The sequence below is a fragment of the Crinia signifera genome, chromosome 3 (assembly GCF_055691185.1).
Source record: "Crinia signifera chromosome 3, ASM5569118v1, whole genome shotgun sequence".
NCBI classification, from domain to species: Eukaryota; Metazoa; Chordata; class Amphibia; order Anura; family Myobatrachidae; genus Crinia; species Crinia signifera.
This window is the reverse complement of record NC_139219.1, coordinates 145,336,612-145,351,145: the sequence shown is the minus strand read 5'-3', so window position 1 is coordinate 145,351,145 and position 14,534 is coordinate 145,336,612. Positions and strand designations below refer to the sequence as shown.

The 14,534-nt window shown below is 41.5% G+C and overlaps 1 protein-coding gene across 10 annotated transcripts in view; it reads left to right on the top strand.

The window, feature by feature from the left end:
• The window catches only part of EYA4 (EYA transcriptional coactivator and phosphatase 4), a 274,048-nt gene that overhangs the window by 232,385 nt on the left and 27,129 nt on the right, over nucleotides 1-14,534 (top strand). For all 10 annotated transcript variants that reach the window (XM_083176667.1, XM_083176666.1, XM_083176664.1 and 7 more), the window contains one exon: nucleotides 13,447-13,536. In XM_083176667.1, the coding sequence (XP_083032793.1) occupies nucleotides 13,447-13,536 (90 nt within the window). The remainder of the gene's footprint in view (nucleotides 1-13,446; nucleotides 13,537-14,534) is intronic.

The window sequence follows — 14,534 nt, the reverse complement described above, 5'->3', positions numbered from 1 at the left end:
TGTAGGAACTTGATAGTGGTGGGTTCAGGTGCAAGTATGCCTTGGTCCCACCCACCTAATCCACCCCACATGTCCAGGCAGTGAGGAAGAGGGTCATAATTAATGTGTGCATTCTGTCCCCTTTTAGGTTAAATTATTTGTGATTTCATTATTTCATTATTTGTTCACATACCACCTTACATATTTAATTAAGATGTCCCACCTGCCCTACCGCAACATATTTCATTTAATTCCATTCCACCTGCTGCCCCTTATATATTTAAAGTTGTACCTCCTGTCCTTTCTTATGTAATATATTTATTGAAGTTGACACACACACACACACTCACACACACACACACCTCCTTTCACTTGCCCTGCTCCTCCACTGTTCTGTTTACCCTCTTCCACTGTATATTTAAACAGCTGGCTGGGGTCAGCTGGACTTAGGATGCCAGAGGAGGCTCCAGGATGTCTGTAATGGAACTGCTTCACACCAAAGCAGTGACTCCTTTTTTGGCTCCATAAGTAGCAGAGTCCAAAGGGACCCTCGTGCACCACACCAGCTGCAGCTTTGGTAATTCTGCCCCTGTGTGTGTGCTATAAAAATAACTGGTAATAAATAAATATCACCTACATATTACAAAGTCCTTTACAGATAATATTTAATCATTAACATAAGTCCCTGCCTTAGTGAAGCTTAAAATATATTTCCTTGCACACACAGATTAGTAGTGCCATAAGTTATTTACCAACATATCTTTGGAGTCTGGAAGGCAACCAAAGGACATTGAAGACTCCGGAGAACCTGCAGATCCCTCACTGATAGGGCCTTTGTTGGTATTGAATCTACAATACCAGGGTTGTGAGCCAGCAATGCTAATCAATATGCTACCTCACCCATATTATACTTATCTAGGTGGAACCCTGAAAGAAGCTGTTTAGTCGGACTTCAGCAATGATGTATGAGGACACGTGTAGCTGGCAAAAATATAACATGTTAGCAATCAAAACCATTTACATTTTAATATTAATGTTGCCTGCATTTGTATTTCATGCTGGTATATTTTCATTACTATGGAATTCATATGCATTTGTTCCACTAAAAAAGACTTGACATTTTCAGCTTCCATAATAAATCCAGATAAATATGAACTGTGACGGACATACCATGTGGCACAAAATACTAGGCTAAAAACAATTATAATGGATAAGTATTGTTCATTCAAAATGAGTGTTCTACAGCTTAAAACTGAATGCTGGACAGAAACAATAATGCTGTTTTTGTTTTATTATGTTACTTAACTTAACTCTATTTAGCACTGATTTATGTAAAGGTGCGTACACACGTACAGATTTTCTGTCTGATCTATCTGGTGGGAACAAAAACCTGGAAATGTATGGGAGAATATGACAATCAAAAATTTCCACCCAAATGCAGGAAAACAGAAAAAATATATATGCTTTGATAAATTTGTTATATCAGAACGATTAAACAATTTGTCTGACTGATCACTGTCTGTTTTCAAGTGTTTGGGAACAATTTTTTGATTGTCATATGCTCCCATACACTTCCAGGTTTTTGTTCCCACCAGATAGATCAGACAGAAAATCTGTACGTGTGTACGCACCTGAAGTCTATTTGTTACTGGCAGTATGTTTCTAACATGTGAAATACCCCTCAATGGGAAATTTTAAGTGGTAGAATGATCCACACAGTGCACATATGGTGTGTTCTTGGTATCCAAATATTCCAGCTTTGCAGGAATAGTCACAGATTTATCCAGTGAAAACATTTAAACAAATATGTATATTTATATGCAAGCACACACACACACAGCCACTGGACATCACTGATGAATCACAGGACAAACAGCTTAAACTGTAGTACAGATGTGCCCACATGCATCTATCCTCCATGTGCTAAAAGTCAGATTACACATTATACACAAGCAGCTTGTGATGTGCATCTTATTGTGCAACTTTTTCTGTTAAAAAGCAAAATGATGCGTATAAGCTAGTTATTGCAGGTGTGGATTATTAGGTTGAAAGTGTCTAGTTATACAGTCAATAGTGGTCGACGGGCATTAGGTCAACACATGTAAAAGGTCAAGATGGTCTAGGTCGACATTGACTAAAGGTCGGTATGGAAATGGTCAACACAGGAAAAGATCCAAGAAGTTTTTTCATGGGTCGACCTATTGCTTGGTGGGGGTGTGGCCCATTTCCGCAACCCCAGTTTTCATCATTTTCGGGGCATTGCCAGTGCTCCCCTAGCAGCTGGGCAGCCCCCGGCCCACTCCCTGGACTCCCTCCGTGCACTTAAGAGATGCTGTGGGGCTGCCCCCAACTGTCCCTCCTACACTGAGCAATTTTGACAAAGGCTGGATAGCTTTCCATAGCAGGGTGCTATGGAAAGCCACCCACTTGGCTGTGCCAGCAGAAGAGCGGCGGCAGTCGGCGATGATGTGGGAGCGTGCATCAGGACTCACTGCTCATCATCGGGCCATACACACTGGGCGGCTTTAAAATATAAAAGTCGCCCAATGTGTATGGGCATTAATACATTTTACTGATGGTTACTGCTAGCTTTCGACTTCTTTATACTAGATGTTAAAAATAATGTATTGCATACTGTAGGTATCAGTGTAAAAAAAGTAATTGTGGTAATAATATATCATTTGTTAAGTACAGTCATTATAGTTGTTAGCATTACTGCCTCCCAGCACTGAGGTTTTGGGTTTAGTTCCCACCATGGACCTCACTATGTGGAGTATATTATTCCTGTGTTTGCGTGGGTTTCCTCCAGGTACTCCGATTTCCTCCTACAATCCAAAAACATACTGGTAGGATATCTGCTCCTGAAATATATTAACCCTATTGTGTATGTAGGAGGGGATTGTAAAGTCTGCAGGGACTAATGTGAATATTCTATGTAAAGCACTGCATAATACCTGTGCACTATACTGTACAAATAACTGATCATAAACAAATAGGTGCTTCACCAGGTTTATTAACCCTTTGAGTGCCAACGTTGCTGTGAGTGATCATCAAAATATGCTCACAGCGACTGTTATACAAATACAGCCAAGTCAATTAATTGAAGTTTAGTTAAATATTGCACCCAAAAAAAGAACAGTCGCTGTGAGCGGCGCTGGCATTTATAACGGATATTTTGAGGATCTCTCACAGCAATGTTGCCACTCAAAGGGTTAATAAAAAGGTTTGCATGGGAATTTTCACACCTATTTTGACAAATTCCCTTGGCACTCATTGTCTTTGGGCTGGCAATGTATGTTTTGTGTATATTATCATATAATTTGATTGTAGAATATATTTAAAATATATAGCAAAAAAGTTGATACAAGTAATAGCCTGTTGCCAGTGCAGTTTCATATTTCTGCACAAACGGATATCCCATGCAAGAGCCAGAGAAGGGGGCTTTTTCTGGTGGGTAGCTTCACGTGCTGATGTCGCGAGCCACACATCTGGTTTATGTTATTGTGGGGGCACTCAGTGAGCTGTTGTCATGCCCCTGGCCTCTCTATTTCTCATGAATAGACACTATCCTATCTGCGCTGGGGTCCAGTGATGCACACTCCACAGGTGGGGGGAGGGGGGTGCTTGGAATGATCTGTTTCTAAGATTAGTGTGAAACAAGCCCATAGGCGTCTATATGGCATTGAAAAAATGCTGATGCTTTAAGGAGCTGTGATTCAAGAAAGTTTGGGAACCACTGGACTAGACTTGACAAGAAATCTGGCTACAGTAATACAATAGATGGGTCCACCTACATCTATCTTCCTTACATTACATATAACGTGTGAGTGCCATGTTATTCGGTAGTGTATGATTTCATGCGAATTTCTCCACTAAAATTGGATTGTTCACAGAACAATATGGATAAGATGCACAAGCAGCTTATGATGAAGGCTGATTAAAATAACATATGGTATGTCTATATTATAGTAAGTAAGTAAGTTTAATTTATATAGTGCACTTTCTCCAACAGGACTCAAGGTGCTTTACAGACATTAAAAAACAATGCACATAATACAGAGGATGTAGGTGATACAGTAACAGACAAGTCAAAGCCAAAGAACCCTTGAGCACACAGTGGGGCAGATGTATCATAGCAGCGCTTATCGCGCCGCTATGATACTTCCTGCTTCGCCTCAATAGCGAGGCGAAGCAGGAAGGGACATCGACAAGATGTATTAACATCTTGTCTGCCGAAGCGGGGGAGCGTTAACTCCCCCCTCCGGCGATGTCCCTTTCTGAAGATAGCGCATCAGTTAATACTGATGCGCTATCTCCTGTCCCCCGGCCGGCCGCACTGGGCATGCGCGGGATCTCGCTGTTCACGCGAGATCCCCAGCGCAGCCCACAGCTGACAGCAGGGACAGCGCTGTCCCTGCTGTTTACATAGGGCTTCGCCAGCCTGATGCTGGCGAAGCCAAAGCAGGCTTCGTGCGGAACGGTCAGCGATGCTGACCGTTCATACATTCGGCCTGCTATCATTTTGATAGCAGCGCCGATATGGACAGGGGCGCATAGCGCCCCTGTCCATTACCGCATCTCACCTGCTTCATACATGGGGGAGAAGCGGTATCAGCGCACATAACGTGCGCTAATACCCCTTCTCCCCCATATCGACGGATCATACATCTGCCCCAGTAAGCCTTATGCAGGAGGTGGTGCAGCATTTTGGATAATAACTTCCATGGGTTGTGTACTCCACCCTGACAAGGTACCAGGTGTGGCAGCCATTTTAGGCGCTCTGCGTAGGATTACCCAGGGTTAAAAAGATTACCCCATAAAGAAATTAGCCAAAATGGATGATTTCAATGTATACTCAGGTCCATGTATTTGTCATCCCATTCACAAGTGCACCAGATAAACAGCAGCCATGGTGGGCGCACTACGAAGGTTACACTGTAAGGGGCGAGCCATACAAGGACCCAATGCATATATTGGAAAGCAAATACTTCTGTAGTAGTATGATAAACCCTGCACAGAAACATCCACGTGATCCACATCCTGCCCGCAAAGATACCACCTGAGGCAACCAGCTTGGTGCACTGCATAGGTCAGTGCTGGCAGGGTGTGCAATCTGCAAAGGTACACAATACAGGAAAAGCACATGGTGGGGTAGATGTGTGCTGCAGGAGAGGAGGAGGGGGGGGGGGGAAAGACATGAACACACATTTGCAGGGGACTGACACCTTTCCAAGGGATTGATGGGTGAAGTGTTGGTACATAGGCTGGCCCTGCTGCTTCCCCTCACAGCTCCATGCTCACGATGAGTGGTGGGGCTGGGGGTTGTCCAGGTGTTTTCAGCCGTAGAGGTGGTGGTCCTTGTCCAGTCATGGCAAAGGTGAGTTGAGGCCACATGATGTTCCTGAGTTTTTTGGTTATAATGCAGTCCTTCAGCAGTAATAAGGGTTTGTTCTTTGCCTTCTGGTTTCCTTGGGTTAACGCCGGTATAACGCTGCTATTAATTTAAAGATGACCCTTTATAACTAGATACTACAGATACTAGATCCCTAACGCCCTAAAGGACTGACGTCCCAACCTATACTTCACCATCGCACATACTTATATGTGTGATGATGGCTGTATCTGTGTATGAAATGCTGTTAAAGTGTTTTCCAGTAAAACACTGTAACAGCATTTAAATTGCATATACATGCGCACACAGCATATAGGCAATTGCATATCATTTTAATTTGCAGAAGCTGCTTGTGCATTATCTTCACATTGTTTTGCAAATAAGATGCATTTTAATGAAAAAATAAATTACACGAAAAGACGTTCAGCGTTACCAAGTCACTCCACAAGTGACACCACATCAAAACCTATTTTAAAATTATGCAACCAAAGTTACAAAGAATCATGTTTAAAAATACCTGTTTACAACAATGTGCCACACTAATGTAGCTTTCACATCACATAAAACATTTTGAAACGTTTTGAAAAACTGTAATTTTAAATGGTATTTTAAACGGGTCTAGTGTTCATATTGCAGCAGATTACCATTTAAAAATACCGTTTAAGTACCATTCACATCACCAGTCAAGCCGTTTAACCTCTGAACACGTTTCTACCCACAGCTTATTTCCTGGTTCAGGGAAGGGACACAAGACAAGGGACAGCCTATCACAGTGCTCTAACCTTTATTTTTTACTAAATACCATTTCAGTGCCATTCAGACAGCACAAAAAACGGCTCTGAATTGGCTTTAAAACGGGTAGGACTCTGCTTTTTAAACGTGTTGAAATACCAGTTAACTTTAAATGGTATTTCAACTATGACACTTTCACACTGCAGCCTTAAACGTTTTAAAAGGCAAAAAAACGGCAATATACCGTTTTAAAAGTGTGATGTGAAAGCTACATAAATGCATTTCTGCTTTGTATACCATTCTTTAAGATCCATGATTCAACCGCTCTATACAACACAAATATTAACTTAACAGTAAAACACTATTGTAACATTGAGTACTTTGCAATAACTTTTCAACAGTGGAATACAATTTCCAGTTTAATTTTTATAATGGACAGGTGCATCTGTACACATCTTGCCAACATTTAAAAATAATTTCAATGTATACGCTGTTGATGGAATTGTGTAACCATGGAAATAACATATCCCCTACACTGAGAACAAAAACTGATCACTGGTCATATTTACTATACATTTGTATTGGGTTTTTGTTCTGCTTTCATTACTAAAAATGATAAAGTTGTAAAAAGTAAACTAGCTAAAAAATAGTAATACATTTTTTTTACATGAAATTATTATAATTTTTTAAAATACTTAAATAGCCTGTTATCTGCTCCCTCTTCTCATTCCAATCTTGTTGGGTTTATTTGTAAACATTACCTAAAATGTTTGCTTCTGCATTGGGAATTATTGTATATTGTATTTGGACCTTTGGCTCCTGTTTCGCTTTCATAGAAAGTACTTTGAATGTGTATTTGTAGAATTGCATTCGGTTTCTTTCAATAAAAATGAATTCTTTAACTTTCTTTACAAAAAACATGGATAGGCCTGAGGCACAATAATACAGATGGCCACTGTTAAGTCTACAAGTATATTCAGAAAAATTAGATAGAAACTAATTAGTTCATGGATTCAGTTTGATAGAACTATCAAACTGAAAGTGGATAAATCAAAGGCCCATAAGGAATACACCCAAAGATACTAAAATAACTCCTAGTCACACTGCACAAAAGTGGAAGCAAGGACAATGAAAGCAACTACCAACCAGTAAGCCTTACATCAGTAGTAGGGAAATTGATAAATATCATAAATCCAGCAATTTACAGGTTTATGGATTTTTGGGAGAATGAACTTGCCAAACAAATCTTATTGATTTTTTTTTAATGCAAATTATTTTTTAATTTAATTGACAATCACCTGACAACTACAGTTTAATGCCAAAATATGCAAAATCATGCACTTGAGTCTCAAAAATAATAATGTACTGAGGAGGAAAGCAAAGGTTTCTGGGGACTTAAAGGCAGATACAAAATTTCATAAAACAATGAGAAAGGCAACTAAGATGCTTGGATGGAGGGTCAGATCCAGAAGAAAATGATGGGGGCACCTTGATAGTGGAAGGGGGTGGATAGTTGTACCAGGGGGAACACACTCTCAGAGGTGTGGATTCATGGCAAATGGTGTGGCATCACAGGAATGTGGATAACAGAGATTTAGAATGACAGGGAGAGGCAGTGGGTGGTGGGGGGAGAGAGAGGATGACAAGAAGGGGGTGATTTACAAGCTGTGCAGGGCCAATAGGGGGTAACAGGGAGAGGAAGATGTGACAAGAAGAATCAGTGGGTAATAGGGAGAGGCAGAGGATGATCAAGAGTCAGTGAAAAATAGAGAGTGATGGAAAGAGGATGATTAGCAGTGGGTAACATGGAGAAGCAAAGGGTGATGTGGAGAGACAGACAGTGGACAATAGGAGAAAGTGTGAGGCAGAGGGTATTTCATCTCTATATGATAGAGAACAGGTGGTAAATTGGGCTGAATGGATTTGTTGAAGCATGAAGGGATATTATAAGTGGGGAGAGAGGCAGGAAAAGCATAATGGTTTAACAAGAGAGCTGAGAAAAAGAGAAAAGACACAGACAAAAGGAGAGAGGAAGTGAGAAAATAAGTGCAGAAAGGGAGAGACAAAAGGAGAGCAAGATATAGAAAAGGAGATGGAGAGAGAGAGAAAGGGAGAGAGGAAGGGAAAGTAGAGAGAGGGAGAAAAAGGAGAGCAGAAAGAGTAAAAGGAGAGCAGAGAGAGAAATGTAGAGTAGAGAAAGAGTAAAAAAACAGAGAAACAGAAAAGGAGAGCAGAGAGAGAGAGAAAGAAAATGATAGCAGAGAGAGGAAGAGAAAAAAATGGGGGATATAGAAAAGTGGGGATATAGAAAAGGGGACGGCAATAGAAAAGAAGATCGTGTGTGAGATGCACTAAGCTTAAAAAGTGATTAAATGGAGAGTGATAAACAGACAGCTAAGCAGCTCCTACCTGCGATGTCATAGGCTGGGTTTGAAAAATGATAGGTAAGAGATGATTGCCTGGTTGTTTATCACTCTCCATTTTGTCACTTTTCAAGGCTTAGTACATCTGGCCCAGGAAGAGAAAAGGAGAGCAGAGAAAGGAAGAGAAAATGGGAGAGTTTAGAGAAAAGGAGAGTGGAGAGAGAGAGACTAAAACAGAGCAGAAAGAGTAAAAGAAGAGCAGAGAGAAAGAAAACAGTGAGAGCGAAAAACAGAATGGAGAGAGAAAAAAGAAAGCATAGAGGGAGAGAAAAAGGAGAGTGGAGAGCAGAGAGCAAGAAACAGCAGTTAATTCAGACCTGAATGCACAGCCGCAAATTTGTATGGTGTCCAATTATCGAACGACTGTGCATGTGCCACATCTGGCAGCGATGAACTCCTGCTACTTTTTTTCTTGCTGCCCATTCACAAGGTGATTGACAGAAAGTTGGCGTCTTGGGATTATAATTATCCGCTTCATGGGAGTGCTAAGAAAAACACAGGCATGCCAAAAAATACTAGACGTACCTAAGTGAATTAGGGGAGGGTGCAGGGCCGGCTCTACCACTAGGCAGCTTTAGGCAGCTGCCTAGGGCGCCGGGATCAGGGGGGCGCCACCAAGTCTACAAATCAAAAAATCAAGGATCCATGTCTATGAGGATCCTTGTTATACTTAATGCAGGTGGCGGCTGTGGAACTTCTAAGACCTCATCTCTATACTTTCCCTTGAGGCATACTTCCCGACTTTGCTGCCCCCTCCTCCTTGTACTCTGTTGTGGGTGGCAAAGAGGAGGGTGCAGAGGACCTCCAGGAAAAGCAGGGGACTTGGCCACCTTCCTGGGGGGGGGGGGGGGGGTCACGGGGATTGGATGACCACATGATCTAAAAAAAAATTGGGGGGGTGGGGAGTAGGTTGACGTTTTGCCTAGGGTGCTGAGAAGCCTTGCACCGGCCCTGGGAGGGTGTGTGACGCCTGTTTTAATCACAGCTCCACTGTAAGTCTCTGGCTACTCTGGCCCTGTGATGAGTTGTGCCCAGTGTAAAAATGATTCGATGGTGAGTGGCTTGCGAGATGGGATTTGGACATATTCACACAGCCGCAAATAGATTTGCAGCCGTGCACATCTATTCGCACAGCGGACACGTTAATTCGCTAGGCAGGATTTCACTCTAGGAAGTCAAAATGACAGGGTAGTGGATAGGTGGAATAGCCTCCCATCAGAGGTGGCAGAGACTAATACAGTCACAGAATGAGGATACCCTTACAAAGAACTAAGGATCTAATTTGGTTGGACTCATTGGAGGTAACACTATTGTTAATAAAGGGGCGGACTAGCTGGGCCAAGTGGTTTTGATCTGACATCAAATTTCTATTTCTAAAAGCAAGCCTATGGATAGAATGTGGTTGTAGAGAGGGATACGATACATATGGGCATATATCCACATGTTAATCCATGCAGGCAATGCGGGTGTAATCACTGCTGACTTGCATCCAACTTTGTCTCAGTCCTTTTAATGTGGCATTTACAGTCTAAAACTTGATGTGGCTGCACCCATTTTTTATATTGAATTAATCTCAAGGTCAACATAAACAAAAGGTCGGCACAATCAAAGGTAGACATAGCTATGGTTGCCACACGAAAAGGTTGACATTTTTTTATTTTTTTTTGTTTTTGGACATTTCTAATACTTTACTATCCACCTGGACTCTGATTGAAGAGGGTGAAGTGTGCCTAGGTCAACAGTAGCGGAGCCAGGCACTAGGTCCCAAGCATGGATGAGGGAAGTGGTACCCTAATTGGGGATCCATGTGCTCAGGTATTGAAAAAAAAAAAAAAACTCATGTTAACATTTTTACAGTGTTGACCTTGTGTGTGTCGAACTTTTGGGTTCAACCTAGAAATTGTCGACCTAATTACTGTCCACTCCATGATCCACTTCCATTCATTTCAGTCTTTGCCTCTTTGGAGTTTACAATCCACCCACATACACATAGGTGTTTATTTCTTTACCTTCACACAAATATAGGTAGAACATATAAACTCTACACAAAGAAGGCCATGACCTGGAGATGAACTCACAATCTGAGTGCTGTGAGGCAGTAATGCTACCCACTATGTATTTGGGGCAGCACAGCTGGTGTAATGGTTAGCATTACACAGCGCTGAGGTCATGGGTTCGATTCCCACCATGGCTCTAACTGTGCAGAGTTTGCTTATTCTCCCCGTGCTTGCGTGGGTTTCCTCCAGTTACTCCAGTTTCCTCCCATAATCCAAAAATATACTGGTCGGTTAGTTGGCTTCCAAGTTCCAACAAAATGAACCCAATAGTGAATGCGTGTGCGTGTACATGTGGTAGGGAATATAGATTGTAAGCTCAACGGTGGAAGGGACTGATGTGAGTGTTCTAATATTCTCTGTAAAGCACTGCGGAATATGTGTGCGCTATATAAGAAACTGTTAATAAATAAATAAATGACTGCAGATGATTAGCTAGTATGGCTATTGCCATTGTATTGTAATATGCTCTGACACTAATGTATCCATTAAACAATTCATTTTTATGCAGCCCAAAGATTTATGTTAAATTAAGCCACCACGTTTACATATGGGCCAATTCGGGTTCACATGCAGTGAACTGAATTCTGCCCCTCCCCTGATGGTCGGGGTTTGTGCATGCGCATTTCTGCTTATGTGCAAACCCTGACTGCAAATGGCCGCGGTGAGTTGCCACATGACATGACATCAGACGCCCGCCCTGTCTTCATCCCGATGGCCGCAAATATAAGTCATTCTCAACTGACTTATATTTGCAAGGCAAGGGAAATCATTCAATGGTCACTGACAATGATTTATCCTGCTGCGGGCATACTGTATGCAAGGGGATGTGTCTTCCTAACACATCCCCTGGCATGGTTGTGAGTGGATTCGGCTGGCGGGGAGGCCTCACAGGCACTTGGTAAGCTGTGAGCTTTGCAGCTTACCGATTCAATCAGAATACGGTATATTGCCTCCATTGCTATAATACAACTTTTGGCTGCTTTCTACCAGGTGCTGAACAAAGAGGACTGGCTGTTGAAAAAGTGAGCATCCCTCCTACTCTCTGTGCAGGAGTTGCCCAGCAATATACAGCAGTAAGGGCAGGAAAGGTTTAGATTTCACTCGCTATGATCCTCCATAAAAAACAGCTCAGCCTAGAATGAAGCGAATAAATACACCTGCAGCACATGCTGTAGCTTCTGATAATGCTTCAGCCGTTCCCTATTAACACTTGACTCCAGCCATGCCTTATCTCCTTTGTAGGCATATGTAGTGGATCATGATCCAGAGCGGTAACATAAGATTCAGTACAAATCCTTTCTCAGTGGGGAACTGGGTTCAATAAAATTTTGTTGATGAGACAGCACATGTGTTAGAAGTCTATCATCATCTGTTAAGTTTATATGGTAAATTCCTGTTCCCTTATTAACAGTTTTTTTTACCACATTGTGACATTGATCTCTTGCTGGCATGTGTTCACTAATCTTGTTTTAAGATTTCACATATAATGGGGACTTGAGTTTCAGCATTTCTGTGCACATTTCTAAAAAAATACTGACCCCGAGACAGAATTGTGTAGTGTATGTGTATCACAGATCTGTGACATGTACATTAATATATACTTACCTGCAGGTTTAAAATGAAATGTCAGTTCATATAATGAACACGATTCACTGTAAAAATATATATATATATATATTATTCTGTTTTGCAGTCTAAACTTGTGTAATGTCATTAGTGCTTACAGATATACATCTATCCTGTGTGTGCTGCAAGTCATAGTACACATAACATGTGAGCGCCATGTGACTCCGTAGAGCAGAGCTTCTTTTCATGTGCCTTTTTACATGAGAAATGGATGCACAAGCTTCTGCTGGTTAAAACAATATACAGCATGTGTATTTTCTGTGTGCTAACGTGGATTTGCATATGAAATTCTAAGTTAGTGTTTTCCAGAATATAGGCTAATTTGTGTCCTACAGTCATCGCTTCACGAATAAGATGCATTTTAATGGAAAAAGTTGCACGAATAGACCCCACACATGTCGTGACTCGAAGGACTGTTTAATGCGCATGACGTCTATATGTATGTGAAGATGTACGTGAACTAGCAATAATGTCATTAGTAACAATGGTCATTTCTGCAGCACTATTGCCATTGTTGTTGGACTCCGAAGGGTATGTATTACAAAAAATTGGTGCAACATGTGGGGTGTGAGCCCCCCTGGGTTCAGGGGGCCGTGTGCACCATACTCATTGCACCCATTATAAATACACCACTGTAGAAGAGTAATATGAATGAAATGTGTCCAAATTATTGCGACAACATATGCAATTATAATGTGAAGCAATCAAATAACTGAATCTGCTATGAAAATGCATTAAACAAAAATGAACTTGCAGCGCATACCACCCATAGTAGGTCTTGGTACTGTATATCACTAGGAATACATTTGTTTTATGATGTGTGCTTTGTTGTGCATTTGTAAGGTACAGCACCCTTAAATACGCAGTACACACTACATGGGTATACGCAAATGTGGCAAAAGTAGTGTTATAATTCAATGTTAACTCTGGGAAATTACTAAAAAATAATGACAGGAGATTGACAGCATGATACTGGCATACCCTGGAGTTACAGGTGTTATGATTAGGCAGTAGAGGGAGGGTAAGGCTGCGGGGGTGGGGCAGATTAGGGTTAGGCTGCAGGAGTTATGGGTTAGGTTTGGCAGAAAATACTGGGATGTGTACCAAACCATTTACCACAGATACCTAGTTTTAACATTTTCCAAGAAAGTAAAGATAACTGTGATCAGATAACTGATAATAAATGTATTCACGTTACATATCCCATTGAGACTTTGTAATACTTCATGTTTTAAAGGATTCACCAACAGCTGTGACTCTTGGACTGCGAATGGAAGAAATGATTTTCAACCTCGCCGATGCACACTTATTTTTTAATGATTTGGAGGTAAGCCAGAATCTTAGCTGTACGGTGTTACTAAATTTGGTCTGGGAGTACTCTTTCAAACAGCTGCTGCTCTCCCATTTGATGAACAGAGAGATAAAATGTGTACCAAACAAAGTGCAGCCCTCTAACAGGTTTTTAAGCAAGTTTAAAGTAGACTAATTATTTTGGCTTTAAAAATGGCTGAATTAATCCAAAACTTTTGTGATATTATGCACTTCAAAGCAATAACAATTAGGTAATTATATACACAAGAAATAGTTTTTGCATAGGTTATCTACTTCTATCACTGCCAGCAGTTTATTTAGAACTATGAATTCATACATACAGTACATATAAATACTAACAGAAATGTAATTCCATTATGGAGTTATTAGATGTATATGCGCATACCTCCCAACATGACCCTCTCCAGGAGGGACAGAATGCTCTATTCCTGGACTTCCCTCTTAATTTATAATTACCATCGCCTGTGTTGAGACATATTTCTAATTAACCTGTTTAAAACACGTGATGGCATTCATAAATTAAGCAGGAAGCCCAGAAAAAGATAATTGTGTCCCTCCTGAAATGGTTCTTGTTGGGAGGTATGTATGCATACATACTGTATATACAGTAGATACTAGAATTCAAAGACTACTAAACTGGGACAAAATAGGTCACATCACCAATCTCCCCATACCATTCTCTGATCTGTCCAATCATACACTATTTAACTATTCTCATAATTACTCCCAGGACCCCCCCCCACGTCGCCGCCCCGCCAAGCACCCCTACCCCGCCGCCCATGCAAACCCCCCCCTCAATCCCCCACAGCCTTCCCTATCGCGCTGGTCCCGGCGGCTCCGTTCTTCTGCTGAGGACCACCAGAAAATGGCCGCCCCCATACAGCAGACAGTTTCAGAGAACTGTGTGCTATATGGGGGCGGCCATTTTGTGGTGGTTCTCAGCAGAAGAACGGAGCCGCCGGGACCTGCGAGATAGGTAAGTCTGCGGGGGAT